The 21,799-nt window shown below is 37.1% G+C and overlaps 1 protein-coding gene across 3 annotated transcripts in view; it reads left to right on the top strand.

The window, feature by feature from the left end:
• PTPRK (protein tyrosine phosphatase receptor type K) overlaps nucleotides 1-20,645 on the top strand; it is a 479,445-nt gene extending 458,800 nt beyond the window's left edge. For all 3 annotated transcript variants that reach the window (XM_079780718.1, XM_079780717.1, XM_079780719.1), the window contains exons 20-30: nucleotides 353-450; nucleotides 1,128-1,244; nucleotides 5,331-5,485; nucleotides 7,625-7,760; nucleotides 8,011-8,160; nucleotides 8,967-9,140; nucleotides 12,093-12,224; nucleotides 12,350-12,475; nucleotides 15,407-15,570; nucleotides 16,068-16,203; nucleotides 19,152-20,645. In XM_079780718.1, the coding sequence (XP_079636844.1) occupies nucleotides 353-450; nucleotides 1,128-1,244; nucleotides 5,331-5,485; nucleotides 7,625-7,760; nucleotides 8,011-8,160; nucleotides 8,967-9,140; nucleotides 12,093-12,224; nucleotides 12,350-12,475; nucleotides 15,407-15,570; nucleotides 16,068-16,203; nucleotides 19,152-19,205 (1,442 nt within the window). In that variant the 3' untranslated portion in view covers nucleotides 19,206-20,645. The remainder of the gene's footprint in view (nucleotides 1-352; nucleotides 451-1,127; nucleotides 1,245-5,330; nucleotides 5,486-7,624; nucleotides 7,761-8,010; nucleotides 8,161-8,966; nucleotides 9,141-12,092; nucleotides 12,225-12,349; nucleotides 12,476-15,406; nucleotides 15,571-16,067; nucleotides 16,204-19,151) is intronic.
• The last annotated feature ends 1,154 nt before the right edge of the window (nucleotides 20,646-21,799 follow it).

The following is a 21,799-nucleotide window of genomic DNA, read 5'->3' as shown; positions in this document are numbered from 1 at the left end:
ATGAAGTTTCTTCATTAACCGTAAACATGCACTGTGTATAAGTGGTGTGCATATATGTAATTGGTCATATGTGCTGTTTGGTTGATAGTAGCATAGTCCTGTTTTCACAGGTATTTGAAGATGCATTAAAGTAACTTGGATATAAACATCCTAGAAACGAGTGATAGCTTCTGCACTGGAAATTATAGAAAGCAAATCTAGAAACAAACTTGTATAGGCCTGTGTTTTTGCCCATAGCATGATTGTAGATGGGAACTGAATTTTAAATACTTCCAGTGACATTGTCTTCTAAGTTTATTACTGATTACAAATTTTCTCTGATAACATAATATTCAAATTAATTTTTTAATAGGCCCAGTTCATGAAACAGTGTATGATTTCTGGAGAATGATCTGGCAAGAACAGTCTGCCTGCATTGTGATGGTTACAAATTTAGTTGAGGTTGGCCGGGTAAGAAAAAAATATATATTTGTTTTGTGGTGTGTGTGTGTGTGTGTGTGTGTGTGTGTGTGTGTGTGTTCGTCATAAAACATGAGTATAACTTGAATAGCAAAACATAGTAAACTTAACATATACTATCATTTGATTTCTTAAAAAATTACAGGCATAGCCAAAACTGGTTTGGCTCAGTGGATAGAGCGTTGGCCTGCGGACTCAAGGGTGCCAGGTTCGATTCTGGTCAAGGGCATGTACCTTGGTTGCGGGCACATCCCCAGTAGGGGGTGTGCAAGAGGCGGCTGATCGATGTTTCTCTCTCATCGATGTTTCTAACTCTCTATCCCTCTCTCTTCCTCTCTGTAAAAAATAAATAAAATAAAAAATTACAGACATAGCATATGAAATTAGTACTCCCCTAAACGAACCTTTGATGGCTGAGAAATTACTGGATTTCTCAATTAGTAATAAAATAAGCTTTGATTATATACTAAAATCTAATTGCATTATTAGGCTTGTATATTTTTATGAGATTGCATAAAGTCTATTTAATGTGAAACATTCTTGTCTCATTTATAGATTTTTTAAAGCTGTATTTTAACTGTGAGGTGAAGAGTAATCACTGAAATTAAATGATCTTGGTTCATGTATTAGGTATTTAGGTTCACCTATGTTGTCTTTTTGTCATTTAGGTTAAGTGCTATAAGTATTGGCCTGATGATACTGAAGTTTATGGTGACTTCAAAGTAACTTGTGTAGAAATGGAACCACTTGCTGAATATGTAGTTAGGACTTTCACCCTGGAAAGGGTAGGTACTCTAAAGTTCTATTTTAAAAAAATATGTATACTGAAACTTAAATTTTCTCTTAAAATTTCTGTCAAGATATGTTCTGATGATTCTACAAATCCATTCATTTTATTCATTTATTTCACAAATATTTCGTTGAGAGCATACCGTGTGCAAGGCATGTTTGTAAACCTGGGGACACATTAATTCCTGCTCTTGTGGGAGCTTATAATCTGTTAAGGGATATAAGCAATAACCAGTAATAAATAATCAAATATATCATATATTATGAAAAGTACTACAGAGAAAAATAATGTTGGGAATGGAAGTAGAGAATATTGCTGAGGTAGAAGAAGGATAATGAGTAAAGGACTCATTGAGAAAATGACATATAAATAAAGGCCTGTATGAAATGAGGGAGGGAGGGATTTAACTACTATATCCCAAGTTAACCCAAGGAAGAATATTTCTGATGGAGGGAAGATTCATTTCATAGACCCTGAGGCATGAGTATCACTGTCACAATGAGAAACAGCCAGGAGTCAAGGGTGTTCAGAGATGAGAAAGAAATATGAGATGAAGTCATAGAAATCACAGAGCCAAATAAGTGAAACCTTGTGAACCATTAGGATTTTAACTTGTATTAAAAGAAGGTTGGGTGCCATTGAAGGGTTATGAGCCCAGGAGTAACATGATCTGACTTTTATTTTTAACTAGTGGCCCGGTGCATGAAATTTATGCACAGGGGGTAGGGTGGTGGGAGTCCCTCATCCTGGCCTTCACCCTCTCCAATCTGGGATCCCTCTCACAATCCAGAACCACTGGCTCCTAAGTGCTCACCTGCCTGCCTGCCTGATGCTCCTAACTGCTCTCCCCTGCTGGCCTGATCCCCCTAACTGCTCTTCCCTCCTTGTCTGATCCCCCTAACTGCCTATCTGCTCTCCCTTCCTGGCCTAATTCCCCTAACTGCCTATCTGCTCTCCCCTCCTGGCCTAAACCCCCTAACTGCCTATGTGCTCTCCCTTCTTCTCCGTGCATTCAGAGCCCAGCGCAGGAGTGCTGAGAGCTCTCCACCGAGGTCCTGCCCCCATCCTGATGCCCCCCCCCTCCGGGCCAGGCAGCTCTGGGGACCTGCACGTGCTTCTGCCAGGGGGCGGGGGGGGGCGGGCCTGTGAGCACCTCCGCCACGGGGGACCTCCGCGGCCCATCCTGATGCCCCGCTCCAGGCTGGGCGACACCGTGGCCCATCCTGATGCCCACCCCCCTCCGGGCTGGGCAGCATCACCGGCCTGCACGCGCTTCTTGCCAGGGGGGCCACCGCGGCCTGTCCTGACACCCCCCTCCTGGCTGGGCGGTGCTGCAAGCCTACGCATGCCTCTGACAGGGGGGCTGCCCCCGGAGGCAGCCTCATGTTCTGGTGGCACCCGTCCTGCCCCCGTCCCCACCCACCAGCTTCTGCCTGTTGACCAGTTGTGACTGGGACACTGTTAGGACCCATTAGCATATTACCTCTTTATATATAAAGAGAGGATCAGAAAGGCTAAAACAGAGTGGCCAGTGTAAGGACAATGAAGTGGGATATAGAAGCAATGAGTTACATTGCTGCAGATACCATTGTTGCATATATGCCTTTGTACATCTGCAGAGCTTTAAAATATTGGTGTCATTTGACCAAGAATTTTCCTTTCATGAATCTATCATAAGGAGTGTATTTAAAATACAATAACTTTGTTTATAGTCTTGGAATATTATAGATGGCTATAAATGTCCAGCAATAGAAAGATAGCTGCATTATTATACAATTATGATCTACAAGTAGCATTTGTTTGCAAATGATATTTGTAAGTATTTTACCAACATTAAAAATAATTAGAGGAAGTATTACATGAAAAGTAGGATTATACAGAACAACATATACACTGATATTCTAGCAAAAAGTAACTTCCGAAATTTGACCAAAAAAGAGTTTGAAACCTGAACAGATGATTGAAGAAAATAAGTAATTGTTCAAATTTACCACTAAAATTGCACTATGATTTCATAGTTGAGGTTTCTTTAATCTTTGGAGAATTGCTAATGCCTATCTATATTAATCAAACTAATTAGGCTATAGAAAAACTGTTATGAAAGCTATATTTTTAAAAGCTTGCATAACTGTGATAACAGAACCAGATGAAGAAGCGCTTTTCTGTCTCTTTTTTTATCTCAATCTCTCTCCCTCTGTCAAGTGTGCATGCACACACATTGCAAATCAATTACATTCAAGAACATGCTATGAAAAAACTTCAAAACAAAATATTTAAAATTTGAATACCGAAATAAATTAAGGAAAGATCATAACATGATCCATCGTGATTTTTTCTAAGAATACCAAGATGTTACATCTGTGATAGGATGTTTCATTATGTCAGTGCTTTAAAGGAACAAAACCATGTGATTTTATCAATAAACATTGTAGTGCACTTATTTTGATTTAAACATTTATAATAATACTCTAATTATATTAGGAAAATAAGGAGAGTCCCTAAACATGATAAAGGTGATTCAACAATAACTAGCAGCATGGGTGTTAAGAAGTGAAAATTAAAAGAATTTCCGTTATAATCAGGAATGTGATGTGGATAATCATTCTCACTGGTATTCAACATCTATCAAATGATATAAGACAAAAGGAATAAACTGGATTACTATTAGAAGAAACAATTATTTTTAAATGAAATTATTTTGTACCAAGAAAACTAGAGGTAATATTTTAAATGAAATTAATAATCATTAATTAGGTGACTAATTCAAGATAATTATCCATAAATTCTAGCTTTTATGTTAATAATAAAAAGTGAATAGACATTTTAAAAAGTTATTAAAATTTACTAAAAAGAGCAAGGTCCTTGTAGCAACTCTAGTAAGAGGATTAATGTAGAGAAGGTGAATCAATATCTAAAATCAAATCTTAGAACAATTTATGACCTTTCTCACTAGAGTTGACTTTGAAAGGAGTAATGAAAGGGGTTTTTCCATTTGTATGCCTCCATGGTGATGTTTATTATTGTTGCTATTAAATTACTTGTTGAGCCCTGCTTTCTGTAGGGACTTGTACTAGGAATTGGAATTAAAAAGAATATGACATGACCACTGGCTTTCAAGGTTTGGGTGATATTGGTGCACATTGGATAGAATCTAAAAATAAGCTTTCTTAATTTGTTTCATTTATTTCATGCAATTTTTCTACCTATTCTGTCTGAACAACTGAGATTGAGATTTCACAGATAAGCTCACAATAGAGTTGGAATTGTATAGGTTATAGTGGGTTTTTGGGGTTTTTTAGTTTTGGGTTTTTTGCTAAAAAAGTGGGTTCTGAAAAATAAATTCTGCCGCACTTCATCCGTGCTTTCTAACCGGTGCTACCACAATCTACAGGCTTCTTCTAACAAAAAAGAAGGGAAAGCTTTGAAATGTGCATTTAAAGGCTTCTCTTAAATTAACCCAATAGGAGGCCCAACAATGGATGCTTCGCCTCTTTTCATTTTGTATTTTTGTTACTATAAATAATACTCTGTGTGCTGAATTATTTCACAGAGTTAAGAAAAATAGGCTGCCCAAAGAATAGTTTAGCTGTCTGTATATTTTTATAAACCAATCTAGAGTACCACTGTCCTGGAAAATCTCTACATGCTACGCTTCAAAACCATTTTCAACATGGATAAGCAAGGCATGACAATCCCTTTGTGAGGTGTGAGAAGCTAGAACGTTGCTTTTATAAACTACTTGAGTACTCAGTGCTTTGGGTCAATAGGGCAGCATTTTCGCTTTCCCATTTCTTCCTTTTTCCCTCATTTTATGTGTTGTCATTCCCAGGAAGGAACACACTGTCAGAGTAAATAAAATTTACCCAGATTTATAAAACCGGGCAAGACTTCTAATTTTCTTTCTTTGGCAGTTGTCTGACCATAAGTGTAAGCTCCTGGGCCATGTCAGCCCAGCATCCTTTTTCAGAAAAAGCATGATCCTGGTACCTTTTTTCATTGTCAGTCTGGCCTAGTACTCATGACTGTGTTCTATGACTTTATTTTGGGCCATCTGAAAACACTGCTTTCCATGTTTGCACAGAGGGGATACAATGAGATTCGTGAAGTTAAGCAGTTCCATTTCACCGGCTGGCCTGACCATGGAGTGCCCTACCACGCCACAGGGCTGCTTTCCTTCATCCGGCGAGTCAAGTTCTCCAACCCTCCCAGTGCTGGCCCCATCGTGGTGCATTGCAGGTGAGTGATGGTCCAGATGGCATGGACTGTGTACAGCCAGCTTTTTTAAAAAGTATCAAGATAAGGCTTGAAGCACAAAAACGAATGCATTCTTACAAAGTTTCTGCTTGCATGTATTACAGATAAGGTAAAATCGCAAGGAAATAAAAGCCATAAGGAGGATATAAAATAGAAATTTAAGAAATAAATACAGTCAGCCTAATGTGTATAGTGCTGTCCACAATTATGAGTGTAGAAATTGCTTTTTAGTGGCAACATCTGTGTTTTGGGGTTCTTTTATTGCTTTTGCAAAACCCATATTGTATAGAATGGCAGGTTGAGATAGAGATTTCTTGCCAACCTAGTAAATTCCCAATAGAATCCCAGCTTTTAAAACTAAATTTGAGACGTACAAAGTTAGTAAATGGCCTAAAATGCAAGAATTTGTGCTATAACACAGCTATTTAAGAATTTTTTTTAAAAAAACATCCATCAGAGGACCTTGAAAACTACATCAGTGAAACCCAGGAAATATATGCTGGAAAAATGTGAACATTATATCCAGACTTTCTTCTGATTAGAAACTTCTCTTAAAACAAGCACTCTGAGGCACTAAAAGCAAATTACATGGCCTCATTTTGAGATGTGAACAGAAGAATACTGAATCTGAAAGGCTTTTTCTAAATGCTACACACCATTCTCACATACTATCTCCTCCACACTACCCAATAATTTGTACTTATGCTTTTTTTTCTTTCTGAAAATCCAGCCTATTCAGAATTTAAATGGTCATGAATAAAAGGGGGAAAACCCCACAGAGAATAAAATAAAAGTCAGCCCCTATGTATCAGATACTATGTAACCTGGAAAATAAACAATCTTAATTCAATCCTCCTAAAGAGATCTGATGTATTCTTCAATTACTTTTCTGTCTCAAACTCTGGGAACAGTGATTGAGAGACAGTAGGCAAAAAAAGAAAAAAGAGAGAGATAAAGAAAAGAGAAAAACAAAGGAATAGAGATATTCACAATATCTTTTACTTAAATTCCTTATGAACAGTGAGTTTAAGAGAAGTGACTAAATCTGGACAACAAAGAAATAATGTTAATAGTCTATCCATGCATTTAGAAAATGAAATTGAAGGTTTTCAGTTCAGTGTTGTTTTGACTTATCATAGGGGTTTATTTTCCTGTGAATTATTTGCTTCAGAAGTGCTCCAAGATTCTTAGATACTCTCTTGAAACAGAAGTGTCATTTTTCTACTTAGACTCAGCTATCTCTGAATTTATGGAAAAGAGGAAGCAGACTACAAGGGAAATTCCTCCCCCTCCAAAAAAATCCCAGTATATCTTGTTTGCTCCATTGACTTCTGTATGTAAAATTGGAGAAGCAATCCTAAGGGGCAAAATTATCAACAGTATATTATGATTTCAAGTACTGAATTAAATACCTTAAGGTAGTGACTCTTATAGTGATCTGATAAGAATTATACTGTAACAATTCATTTTTATTTTTCCTTCAGATTTCCATTCAAAAGAGTCTTTCAACTATTGGTATCCTCCCCATTGATAAGCGCCATTTTCCCCACCCTCACCATTAGCATTTACCCTGCATTGTGGCTTCTCAGATTTCCCATTGAAAGGCTTTGGAATTAATGTTCCTTGGCCTTGGAATTTACAAGAGTCTGTTTGACTAAGAGAGCCAGCAGTCTTGCATTTTGCTAGAAGACCCACAACACATGCGTATTAAAGTCTTTACTTTGGGGTTAAATGTTAAAGTGTGAATCCTTCTGAATCAATTCTATGGATTTGAAATTATGTGTATTTGGTTTTCATAACATGAAGACTACGTAAGAGAGCTATGGCATTTGAACAAAGTATGTACATTACTTTCAATACAATGATTTATAAAAATAATTTGATTCACAAAGTTACGTCATCTGATTTGGAACTCTTATTTCAATCTTCAGCTTATACCAAACTATATAGTCTACAGGAAGTTTTTTGTACAATAATAAGTGTTTATACAATATGTACAAATTATGTCTTGTGCTCTGTGAAATTACTTTGATTCCACCTATCTGAAAGCCGAAAGGATCTTTATTTAAGGTTGCATAGACGTGCTCCTGCAATTCTTTAGGTTTGTTTAATTTTTTGCAGTGCTGGTGCTGGACGAACTGGCTGTTACATTGTGATTGATATCATGCTGGACATGGCTGAAAGAGAGGGCGTAGTTGACATCTACAACTGTGTCAAAGCCTTAAGATCTCGTCGTATCAATATGGTCCAGACAGAGGTATGTTGATTGTTGATTTACCTCTAGTGGGTTTCTTTTTTAGACTTTTCCAACATTTTTGAACAATGCGCCAATGTTTTTTACATAGAATCAATAGTAGCTCATCAAGCTAATATTGATTGGTATTTTTGTTAATATTGGTGTTTTTGTTCATATTTCCATGTAGAGAAAGTTCTCTGAATTATCTCTTTGATGACAGATAAGCTTTATTAAAATGATATGAAGATTTTCATTTTCTTTCTCTTAATAGGAACAGTACATTTTTATTCATGATGCCATTTTAGAAGCCTGCTTATGTGGAGAAACTGCCATACCTGTCTGTGAATTTAAAGCTGCATATTTTGATATGATTAGGATAGATTCCCAGACTAATTCTTCACATCTCAAAGATGAATTCCAGGTAATTTGCTATTTCTAGGTCCTCTTTTATGAGCAACTTACTTCAACTTGTTCTGGGCATTATTAATTCTTCTAAGAGAGGTCTTTCAAGTCAAATTTAAAACCTTTGACCCGATTTTAAGTATAATACCTTTCTCTTTCATTATGCATATTGTGCAGTCACTTTTGTATTAATGAGCTTGTATCTGCTGCATCATGAAAAGCAAATGAGTTCAGACTCAGGGGAGAGTATGGGAAAAGATATCATAAAAATTGAATTTAGTGGTGATTTTTATATATTTACAACCTTTATTTTTTTCCAGACTAAAGCATTTTAGCCTTCTGTGTCACTCAAAATGTGGGACCACACACATTAATAATAATAGCTAAAGTTTGTGCAGAACATTTGTTTCTAAAATACACAAATGTTTATACTGCCCTTAAAACATCCATGGAAGTGTGTGACTCTGAAGTGCCTCTAGAAACTTAATACTTGGATTCTTTACCCAGTGCTCTTGCCAGCTTACCCCAGTCTATCTTTAAATATGGCATGCCAAATGTTCTTAGAAATGATAGTTTCCAACTTGGGTGATGGGTCATTATCATAGGACACTCTGACTGCATTATATTTGGTTAGGCAATGCATTATGCAGGTAGCTGTGTTGTTTAGCTTCCCTTTTCCTTTTAAGAAAAGGCACATTGTACAGTTCATATATACCTTGTACAAATCCTTCATTTTCTACTTGGCCTCCTAAATACTTGATGAATCTGTATTGTGCTATTTAAATGGGTCGCTGTCTTTTAACCTGGGCTCCCTTTTCTTTTCAGACCTTGAATTCAGTCACCCCTCGACTACAAGCTGAAGACTGCAGCATAGCATGCCTGCCAAGGAACCATGACAAGAACCGTTTCATGGACATGCTGCCACCTGACAGATGTCTGCCTTTTCTAATTACAATTGATGGGGAGAGTAGTAACTACATCAATGCTGCTCTTATGGATGTAAGAGACTGCTCTCTTTGTTAGTGTAAAGTGTCATGAAAAGCTACATAATGCATTGAACACTGGCTAGTTTTCTTTTCAGGAAAATTAAAATGGCCTATAAAGGGAAATTGGAAACTTTCATTGCAATACAAAACTTTTTGAGAAGGATTTTGAATTTCCCCTACAGGGATTCTTAGGAATTGTAAGTTTTAGGTGTTATTGTGAATTTGGATCTTGATTATCAATTACTATATGCTGGACAGGAAATATATTTAGGTGAGATTTTTTTTATCTTAATTATTTGCAGAAAAGATCATGCTTATCTATTTTAAATACAGCTAGGAAGAAATTTTAAAAAATCACAGAATGCCCTATCTTTCTGATGTTCCATTAAATTGGGAAAATTGTATCTTTGACATTTAATGGCCCAATAATTTAGAACTAACTTGTTTGATTGGCCATCGGTTAATACAGGCTATAAGTAACTAGGGAAGATATCAGGTTAATGCATCTATCATAATTAAAGAACTGACATGCCCCCCACCAATCTTCATATGCTGTAGATTGAAAAGCAGGTGCTCAGCATGTTAGCATCCCATAGATAGGACAACATGGAAAGATAATTTTAAAAATGTCCTTAGCCATCTTGCTTTTGTTACCTTGGAAAAGGCAAGAAGGATCTCACGGTTCAGAATCCTTTTCAACAGTTTTGTCACCTTCTTTTGTAAACATTTCTAGTTTTTGCCTTTTTGCCTTTAGAACCATAGCAACCAGAAATTAGAAGTCAAAGGTCATTTCTTTGTGACTAAGAATGAAACTTCCTAAGTTGTTGCTCTATTGTGTTTTTCAAAATTAGCTTCAGATAACGGACTTAGAAAAATCCACATTCTCCTTCCAAGACTAGTCTTTTAGCCAGTTACTTTGTTCTTTTTGTAATGCTATAGAACAGAACAGTGTAAAGGCAAGCTCAAGTGGAAAGTTCCCATCCTTGCTATGACCAGAGTTTTGCCTAGCCATTAATTATTTTCACTGAAATCACTTTGGATTCTCATAGTACCACTTCTGCTCCTTCCAATTGTCTGGAAAGGCAAATATACTAAGTACAGAGAGAAAACATTCAAGACCTTTCACTTCTGAGTCTAGATTTGGAATGAAAAAAAAAACGATGTGTCAAAAAGCGAAGAAGGAAAGATATTGATATCTTTCAATTTTGTCTTTGGCATCTCTGTCAAATTTTCCTTGATTTCCAGGTTGTTTTCTAGTTCATATGAGGACTGAACCTTGTACTCTATCTGTTCCTACTCTGCTTAATTCTCTATTATTGAACAAATATATTTCATAGTATCCCTGTGGATTTAGTAGTATAGTTGGGGCTTCAGAAAAGTAAGATTTGATTTGGCTTATAAGAAGAGGTTGGTCAACACTGCCTCCTTCTTTTTCCCCTCCATCCTCATAATTAGTGTTATACACCCATTTGCCATTCCTGTGAAGGATTAGGAGGTAAGACCAAGGATTCTGTGATTTAAAAATCTTGGATGTGCTCCTGTACTTAAAGAGAAAAGAAATAAGAAATCTGCAGTCTCCCATATCATCTCCTCCTCACCCATCTCCCCTCTCCTGTGATTTAAAAAAAAATAGAGTAATACTTATCAGCCTCCTTTGGCTTACTTTCCATGGAGTGGAGATTTCATTGGAAGGAAAGCTTGCTACTTTCTTCTCATCCTTTCTCATGAGACTTCATACTTTCATAGGAGGCTACAGGTGGAACTTTGTGAGGTGTTGAGGTCATTTAGAAGCAGACAGGTGAATTACTGTCTATTCACATTTATCCTGCAATCCTTCCTAGTGTGAAATACCATGGTTAGCAGCATTTCCCAAATGGTAGTAGGATCAATGAAGTTCAAGGATCAGTTTCTACACTCATGTTAAGACATTTTAAGGGCTTTAAAAAGTAGTATGATATAAATGCGTTAGTAGATCACTGACAGTTTTTATCAGCATTAAAATATATCTAGGTTGGTGGGTATTTTTTTTTACAAGTCATTAGTTTAAGTTATTACAGAGAAATATATATTTCTGTTTTAGTGTAGGACATCTATCTGCAGAACACGAGATTGCCCAGGCCAGATGGGCATTGCCTTTACTACCCCCTCTTTCTGGAAAGAGATAATGTATAGTGTTCCAATGAAGGGACACTTGGCAAATGAGGACCCATTCCCTCTTAGGTGGAGCAAAGAAGTTCATTGGTTTTGCTCTTTGGTACTTGACATGATTTGGTACTTAAATGTTTAAAACTATGTTTGTGCTTATTGATATACATTAAAAAGACCCAGAAAACTAAGGGAAGTAAATTATCCATTATATGTCCAGAATGTGCTCATAATATCCCTATAACATAAGAGCACATGAGTTTGAGGCATATGTGGTTTTTCTTACTTGGAGTGGAGGAGAACCAAACCGTTACATATACGAGAGTTGATATAGATGATGGATAGAGAGGTGTGCGCGTGCACACACACACACACACACACACACACACACACACACACACACACACTACAGGGAATGTTGTGCCTACTTTGCCATCAAGCTCTTGGGCTGATTACCTTTGGAAACCCGAAACAGCCTGATATTGGTACCTCATGGAAGATCTTAATATCAAGAAGTTCTTTAGTTTCTTCTTTTCTATTTGTCCTATATTTACCTTTCTCAATAAAGTAAAAATTAAATTATTTGACTTGATTTGCTGTTGAGACATCAAAATTTTACTATCAGATTGACTAGTTACTAGTTTCAGTACATTCCAGTGGTTCAGATCTGATGTCCCATGCCTTGGACCACAGTCTGGCTCCGTTCCATGTAAAGCTATTATATCTTATGGTGCTACGTTGAAGTTTGTTGAATCTGCTTGTACAATTGATCATGCATTTTAAGTCCTTATGTTTCTCCATCTACCCTGTTTCTTCACAGAGCTACAGGCAACCAGCTGCTTTCATCGTCACACAATACCCTCTACCAAACACTGTGAAGGACTTCTGGAGATTAGTATATGATTATGGCTGTACTTCTATTGTGATGTTAAATGAAGTCGACTTGTCCCAGGTCAATGGCTATGGATTGCTTTTGTGTATTTATAAGCAGCTTAATAACATAGTAATAAAACGCTTTATATCACACTAGGTAGAAAAAAATCATGCTCTTTTTCTTTCAAAATATTCATCATCTAGGGCTGCCCTCAGTACTGGCCAGAAGAAGGGATGCTGCGCTATGGCCCTATCCAAGTGGAATGTATGTCTTGTTCAATGGATTGTGATGTGATAAACCGGATTTTTAGGATATGCAATCTAACAAGAGTAAGTCATTGTTTAATCATTCTAACTGAGCTGATCCAGAGTAGGTAGAGCATAACCATGATGGGGTACAATTCCACTCACACAACATGAGTAGAATTAATAAGCATTACATAATCAGTCCCAAGTCTAGTAATCATCTTTTTCCTTAGTACTAGAGCAAAAGGCACTCTAAAAACAGAAAAGCAGAAATGCTGGAAGCTGAGTTTTCTGGTATACCCCTAGACTAATGTATACACCTGAAAATCTAGATTCAGATGCACTGGCTTAATTGAGTCTGATCGTCTGACTGGCTCCTCAGCACATGTGGCTGTATTGCCAGGTTGACTGCATGTTTGATTAGCTCATAAAAGCCATGCAGTTAAAAAATAATGACATAATAGCCCTAACCGGTTTGGCTCAGTGGATAGAGCATCGGCCTGCGGACTGAAGGGTCCCAGGTTCGATTCTGGTCAAGGGCATGTACCTTGGTTGCGGGCACATCCCCAGTAGGGGGTGTGCAGGAGGCAGCTGATCGATGTTTCTCTCTCATCAATGTTTCTAACTCTCTATTCCTCTCCCTTCCTCTCTGTAAAAAACCAATAAAATATGTTTAAAAAAATAATGACATAATAATAATGATGACAGAGAAGAAGCTCTCCTCGGGAGGAAAGGCTATGTTGGATGAGCCATTAGAGAGGGATTCCACGTCACTATTCCAAGTCCTGTGTATAAGGGAGAAGCCAGCATGAAGAAAAGGGTAACTCACAGACGTCATTGATTCTCCTCCCACTTACAATTGCCTCTTTCTAAACGTCCCAACATTTACTTTCCCAGATCTGTAGATAGATGGAACCAGTGCTATCACTGTGCCCTTTCCAAGAGCAAAGTAGCAACTGTGTCCCTGAAGAGTCCTCCTCATGTGCTTTATGCTAAAAGGCCAATTAAAAACAAGAAATATTAATAAAAAACTGTTTAGGTTATGTAACCAAATGAGCAGAATTTGAAAAGAAAACATTAGTAACTTCTATGAAATCACTCTGTTTTTAAAAATTACTCTTTAGCAGCAGCTTTCTGTATGTCTCTTATTTTAATTGTGTGATTAGGATTGTCATAATAAAGTGCTTTTTTATATCAAAATGGCTATATACCTTTCTGGTTAGTAAGTCTATATGTATATAACTGTAGACAGAGGATAAAACCAGACCCAATTCTATTGCTCATTTTAGTGGAGAAAAAGATAACTTCAATCCTGTCATAATATTCATGCATCTCTTAGATGTTAATTTCAGTGAAGTCTCATTATGTCTGCACATCTGTTACATTATGGTTCTAGTAATATTTTAGCTGAGAAACCATAGCCGCTAAACTAAGAAAGTAAGACTTGTCTGTTAATTGAACTGTTTATATGAAAAATATTCTAGGAACAGGAATTGAAACGTGTTACTTTTTTTGTCAGCCTATTTATTTGTTTACTTTCCTCTGTCTTGGGTGCTCTGGTCCTTATTAGTGCAGGAATTTTTTTCTGTTTTCTATCTCATGATTTAATGTCATTCACTTCATCAAATACTTAGTATGCACCAACAAGAAGTTAGGTGTTGTACTAGGTAGGTTCTCATCCTACCAAAAGATACTCGAGCCCTTGCCTGATGGAGCTTCAGATCTGATGCCATATGCTATGGCTTACTCATGTATTCCATATTCTTCCTTACAATTTTTATTTCAGGTTTTGATTCATTCATTCAACAATACTCTGTTTTTTAAGTTATTTTGCTAAGTTTGAGCGGTACAGAGTTTAGGGTAAAAAGAGAGAAATTTCCTTGTCTTTAAATAATTAATATTTTATCAGGGAAGACAAACATTAAATAACTAAGTAATCATTTATTTACAAATATGAGTCATTTTATGGAGTACAGAAATACAAAGTGTTTGGGTGACATGACATAGCTGGGGTGATCAGAGATTTCTTTGAGACAGTGGTGTTTAAACCAAAATTTGAAGAGTCAGTAGAAGCTATTCAGGGGTGGGATAACCAACTATCCGGGTTTACACATGAGTTTTAGAGCAGAGATCTGAAAAGTTCCTGGCAAACCCAAGCCAAGTTGATCACTATTTGGAATTGAGAAGGGCAAGCAAGACGGAAATGTTCAGGACAAAAGCGAATGTATGTTCAAAGCCCCAATGGTAAGAAATTACTTGATAAATGAATTAAAAGAAGGCACCTGTGTCTGGCACTTGAATGGTGTGTTCAAGTTGAAGAGAAGGTTGAGAAAGATGGTGGAGCCAGGTCGCATAGGATTTGTAAGCCATGACAGTAATTTGACTTGTATGATAAGATCATTTGGAAGCCACGAAAGCAAAAAGATGACAAGATCAAATTGGCATTGCAAAATAATCATGCTGCCTGCAGGAAGAATGATTTGGAAGGAGATCAAAGTTCATTCAGGGAGATCCAGGAGGAGACAGTCATCATAGCCTGTGATTGGTAGTGCAGTGATGTCAGTGGTGACACAGAAGAGATGACTTCGAAGGTTATTTGAGAAGTATAAACATTGGAGTTGACTAGAGGCCCCATGCACGAAATTCGTTCAAGGGCATGGCCCTGGCCCCTGCCCGCAGTCGCCGTCACCATGGCCAGGGCCTCTGCCACAGCCCCCGCCTGCTGGGGCTTTGTCCAGAAGGAAGGACGTCCAGTCTAATTAGCATATTACACTTTTATTATTATAGATCGTTGGATTAAAGTTATGAGGGAGGAGCTTATATGAAGAATAATTCTCATGTTTCTTGCTTCTGTAACTTAGAATGTTTCTGCATGGGCATGTACATATTTAGGACTTACAGACTCGATCCAATGTAAATGTCATTTATATCATCGTGTCAATTGGTATGAACCTATTGCTTTTAGTACAAGTTCAAGTCCCAACTTATGTAACAATATATTTTTTTTCTCCACAGCCACAGGAAGGGTATCTGATGGTGCAGCAGTTTCAGTATCTAGGGTGGGCTTCTCATCGAGAAGTGCCAGGCTCCAAACGGTCGTTTTTGAAACTGATCCTGCAGGTGGAAAAATGGCAGGAGGAATGTGAGGAAGGGGAAGGCCGGACGATCATCCACTGCCTGTGAGTGCGCAGCTGGCCTGGCCAGGGAGCTCGGTGCCCATTTCCTCACTAGCCTGCACATGTTCCATGCTGCAGTACCTGACTCACATCTTACATAACTCCATAGATATTTCTGTACCATAGTTCCATAATTAACTACTGATTTTTTAAAAACTTGATTATAGTATAGTTTTTCAGTGATTTAAATTATTTTGAATACTCCTTTATGCCACTTTCCTGATTTATACAGTTTGCAGATCTATCAAAATCTCAGGGTATCTAGGTTGGCAGTTTATGCCTATAGCATATTTCTAAGCATCAACTACTGGGCTAGCATCTTGCTCAAGGGTCCTTTTTCTCTGTCCTGTACACATACGTACACACATATGAAGCAAAATTAAGACCCAAATGAAAAAAAAAATGAACGATAATATTTTCTTTTCCAAACATATATCTTTGTGTCACCTATAGTCACCCAAAACCTCAGACTAAAATGCCTTTGCTTTCTTCGGTTTTAGGAATGGTGGTGGGCGAAGTGGCATGTTCTGTGCTATAGGCATTGTTGTCGAAATGGTGAAACGGCAGAACGTTGTCGATGTGTTCCATGCGGTGAAGACACTAAGGAACAGCAAGCCCAACATGGTGGAAGCCCCGGTGAGTCAGAGTCCTAGAGGTAGAAGGGAGCATAGACATTAGTCAGTTATTTACCTACTTGAGATTTGATTTCATGCTCACACAGGGAATCAGATGTGTAAATGAGTCAGTGGGGACTTTCCTGTCTAACTGATGAATTGCTGAGCATCCTTGTCTACCCCGATAACTTAATCACATATCTCATAAACTGCTAATGGTGGAGAAAACTATTTTCACTAAATTTGAAAATGTATAGGATTTTTTTTTCTGTTACGGGCAATAAATATTTGCTACAATAAAGTTTGATAAGTGGTTCTATCATAAGAATAAACCTGCTATCTAGGCTTTATTCTTATTACTTTCATTTCTTAAAGCATATTGAGTTAACTGGTAAAATTAATCTGAGGGATTTACTTGTAAGTTCCATCGGCAATTTAGTCACCCAATGTTTTTAAAGGACAACTGAACTTTATTTTAGTCGTTATTTATATAATTCTTCATTCCTGATCAAATTATACATTTTTCTAACTGTCATCATTGACAATTTTCAGCTTTTACCAGTTATAGAGTGTAGTTTATATGACGCTACCTGAATTAGCCAGATTTCATAAAAGCAGAACTTAGTTTACAAAATACGAGCTGATACGTATGTGTATGTGGGAGTGTATCTGGGTGAAGCTGTATGAAAATAAGAAAGTTAAACTTCTCTAGCACATGTCTCTTCTAAAGAGAGATGTCTGTGGGTTACACATATGTGCATGGTGGGATAAAGTCAGGAGCAGCTGTGTAGTTTATGCTCACAGAAAAGTAAACCAGAAAAACCTAGGCATCACTGTTGCTTGCTCTACATTTATCAAGATGATCAGATAACTAAAATGAGCAATTCAATAAACATTTAAGTATTTTCACCACTTCCTGCACATGGATTGTTCACACAAGGGCATTGCTTCTGAGACAAAACCTGAAGAGTTACTACATGCATACTCTTTCACTTTCAAGAATGATAACAGACTTCTCCCTTCTACAAGTCCTCCAACCCCATTCAGTCCGCTTCATCCCTAAAGTTGTTGCAGTTGTCCAAACAAGGTGATTTTGGTTTTGACTGGGGCGTTGGCAGTGGGGGATGGATTTGAGGGAATTTTGAGGTATAACTCTGAGGCCATCTTACAAAGCAGATGAGTAGTGGTTATGTCTTCAAACTACTTGCAATCTGAAGATTTCTTGATGTAAACTCTGCCTCTATCTCCCAGATCAAGTCTTCTTAAAATCATCACTTCTGGCCTCAGAATTCAACTTTTACCTTCAAATTTCACTCTGATTTTTCCACCATTACCTTAAGAAAAAAATTCTACGGTTAAACTCTGCCATTCTTAAACCTCCAAAGAGTTACTATTTACCTTTAATTTATGTCCCATGAATCCTGACAGAACTCCCCACTCTCTGATTTGTGTTTCATCAGGGTTAATTATGAGTTCAATGTGCTATTGACTTGTACTGACACGTTTGGTAAGGACATTTAGAGTGTAAAACAAATTGTTAGAGACTGACTAAAAAGACACAACTGCTTCAAGCACTTTTTGGTTCTTCGGTAGGCTAATTTAAATCACCTCTGCTTGATAATTAGGCTAGGATTGATAAAGACCTCTTGGGGAAAGTTTTTATTACCCTAGTTTATTGCTGGAGACACCTGGAAGTTTGCTAGAAATAATATGTTTTACATTATTCTCCAATTCAGCCTGAATTTTACCTACTGGGATTGAATTGGAAAGTTTTTAATGAGTTGCATATTGTAAGTCATAATTTGTAATACAGTCTCTGAATTTTTTCAAATTCTAAATAATGAAGCTAGACATAGATGGACCTAGAGGAAAGGCAGTTTAAACTCCAAAAGTTTTATTGCTAACAAAATTATCTTAAATATATAAAGGCAGTATACATACATTTTCAGATATAAATAAGCTCAAAAAATTTTAAGAACCACTAACCATTTTTAAAATTTTACTTGAATACTCTGATGAACCAAAAACTGACAAAAATTAAGAATTTAAAATTGTAAAGTGGCAGTTGGAAATGACTGGCTTTTTTTTTTCTACTAAGGAAAAATATCTTAAGTGTGGAAAACAATATTTGCATGTATTCACTGTAGCATTATTTATAATAGAAGAAATAAATAAATGCAATTTAACAGTCAAATACTCCATCTGTTAGATTTTTATGTAGTATCAACATGGGGGAAAGTTACATAATGTTACACAAAAGGCATTACTATATAAAATTATGTCCTCGCCAGGCCAGCATGGCTCAGTGGTTGAGCATTGACCTATGAACCAGGAGTTCATGGTTCCATTCCCCGTGCGGTCACATGACGGGGTTGCAGGCTTGATACCCAGTGGGCAGCCAGTCGGTGATTCTCTCTCATTATTGATCTTTCTTTCTCTATTTCCCTCACCCTTCCTCTCTTAAATCAATAATATATATATATATATATATATATATATATATATATATATTAATTATATCCTCAAATATATATATATGCAACTATATTTATTCTAAAGTAATTATTATTTCAATCATGCATAAAAAGGACTAAAGCAAAACTAAGGCAGTACTGTAACAATTTTATTTCCTGGTGATGGAATTATAGAAAATATTTCTATGATTCTTTATATTTTCTATATTAGAAAATTTTCTATTATGGTCAGGTATTACTATCATAATCAGCTTTAAAAAAATTGGAGGCTTTTTTAAATTTAATAGAAAAATATATGGCAAAGACAACATATCTTTTACATTGTCTCTTTTTCTTAAACAGCAAGTAGACTCAAATGCAAAATATGTATTCCCAGATATTCAACTTGTCTATGGAAAAAATAATTTGTAATTCTTGAATAATCTAAATTGTGTGCTGAGTTTTCATTTGGTAACTATTATTCACGGCTAGTCTTTTTTTTCTTAACGTCTTTCAGGAGCAGTACCGTTTCTGCTATGATGTGGCTTTGGAGTACCTGGAATCCTCTTAGTTTGGTGAGACTTCTGCATCCAAACAGAAACCTGTCCATCTGTTGAGCCAGCAGCTGCTGTACTGTCACACCTGCGCAGAAAGATTTTAATGTGGGGGGGATGGGAGACTTTTACATTCAAGAAGTAAAAGTATTTTTCTTATGAAGTCGTGTATCTTAATAAAAAGGACTCGATTAGTTTCTATTACTGTATGAAAGCTTCAACATTTCGTGCCACATAAACTATATTTAATAAGAACCAAATTCAACTGAGAACGTATCGGTGTTTGTACAGTGAACATGCGCCTTTTCTCTCCTGGTTTTGGTAGAGCAGCCACCATGTGTTGCATGAATTAATACCTTCCACGTGGTGTTTTCCTCCCTTTTTTAGATAAAAGATGTTAAATCTTTAAAGAAACAAGAAAGAAAAGCTGTGCAAATTCATAGTAAAATTCATTTTTTATATGTTTCAAGTGTAGCAGATCTCTATATAAATATATAAATATATATAACTGGCTTATTTTCTTTTAATGTGCAATGATGGCTGGATCATTTAAAGTTCTTTTTAGAAAAAAAAAAACATAAGCCAAAGACTCAAGTGTAAATATGTCTATACGGAGAAAGCACATTATATTTATTGGTTACTGACATTCCTTTTTTGATGGCTAAAATACTACCACCACACAATCATTTTTTCCCCTGAAGCTTTTTCTTTCACTAAAATCGATGGTAAATGATTTTTGTAGATTATTTTTTGTATGGTTTAGTGTAAGTAGAGGATAAACTTTCTATTCATCAACCAGGAAGCAATGTTCTTTATAGTGATTCTCTTGTGTACATGCTTGTGAATTAAATTTATGTAAAACACCTTGGCAATTGGGTCTTTGAATATAGGACCAGATGAAAACATTTTGCTGAAAATGTATAATTTTTCGCAATTCCATTAGGTGAATAAATAATGGTTTGGTGATCACACATGAGAGTTGAACACATTCAGAAGCCTTGCTGGTACCGTGCGCAGTGTAAACGTAGCCTTTAAGCATCACTTAAATTTTAAAAGAATTGATCTTTCCAGCTTGTGGCCAAGCACTGGTCAAGAAAACAAAATAGCAGCATTTATGCTTTCAGCGTCATTTTAGCAAACTGTAAACTGTCAAGGTGATAAAATGTTCCTTTTGATGTTTACATGCACAAGCTTTGGGTTCTGACCATAGAAAGTGTGAACAGATTAAAGCTGGATTCCTGTCTTGTGCGTTGTCACAGGATTCTCCAGGGAACCTTTCTAACTGTGGTGTTGCTCACATGCTCCATGTGGCTGTAACGAATCATCATCAGCGTGCCGTTCATTATTGAGTAAAAGCATTCCGGTATCTTCGTTCTAGATTTGCCAGTACATGACTTGGTGCTTATAAAGATTTAATGAAAGGAAGAGTGAAATAAAGTTTTTATAATTACATCAGGTATTGTTTGCACATCATTTTCCTCTAATTTTCATGTCTGCACTTCCAATTAAATACCTCATTCTCAGTGATATAAGTAGACCACCAAAATTCTATTAGAAGCAACACTAATGTCTATGCACTAATTTCTTCCTTTTAGTTTTTAAAATTGAATTTCAAAAAGTCCATAGGAGTGGAGGAAAAAAAGGCCAGGGGATTGACATCAATTGTGTTTTGAGTTTCTATATTTATATGTCACTATCCTTTTATATTTTATATATATACTTGAGGCCTGGTGCACAAAATTCATGCAGGGCGGGGGGCCTCAGCCACCCTGCACCCTCTCGCAATCCGGGACCTCTCAGGGGATGTCCAACTACCGGTTTAGGCCCAATCCCAAGCCCTGTGGGATCGGGCTTACACCGGCAGTTGGACATCCCTCTCGCAATCCGGGACTGCTGGCTCCTAACTGCTCACCTGTCTGCCTGGTTGCCCTTAACCACTCTGCCTGCCTGCCTGATCACCCCTAACCACTCTGCCTGCCTGCCTGATCATCCCTAACCACTCTGCCTGCCTGCCTGATCGCTCCTAACCACTCGCCTGCTTGCCTGCCTGATCGCCTCTAACCGCTCACCTGCCTGCCTGATGGCCCCTACCCACTCTGCCTGATAGCGCCCTAACTACTTGACTGCCTAATCGCCCTTAGCCACCTCTGCCTTGGTCCCCGCTGCCACAGCTTCATTCAGAAGGACATCCGGAAGGTCATTCAACTGTCCAGTCTAATTAGCATATTATGCTTTTATTATTATAGATATATAGATATATATATTCTTATTTTTTTCTTATAACAAACTTGACAAATAGTAGTTATCATTCCTATTTTACTGATGAAATTGAAGCTGAGAATGTTAATGATTTATCAACTGATTCAACTCTGAGTCTGATTTAGCCACTTCTTCTCTTTCAGTAAACACACTGCTCCTCTGTTGCACAATGAAAAGTTGGCACTTTGTTCTTATTGTTCCTCATTAATTGATTTTCTCATAAAGTATTAGCCATTATGTGCATCTTTGAACTCCATTCACTGTGTATATTATTATAACACTAGAGGCCCGGTGCATGAAATTTGTGCGGGGGGAGGGGGGGTCCCTCAGCTCGGCCTGGGACCCCTTGGGG

The sequence above is a fragment of the Cnephaeus nilssonii genome, assembly GCF_951640355.1.
Source record: "Cnephaeus nilssonii genome assembly, chromosome: 9".
Lineage (NCBI taxonomy): Eukaryota > Metazoa > Chordata > Mammalia > Chiroptera > Vespertilionidae > Cnephaeus > Cnephaeus nilssonii.
Note: the sequence above shows the minus strand (reverse complement) of the source record. Positions and strands in the feature narration are given on the sequence as shown.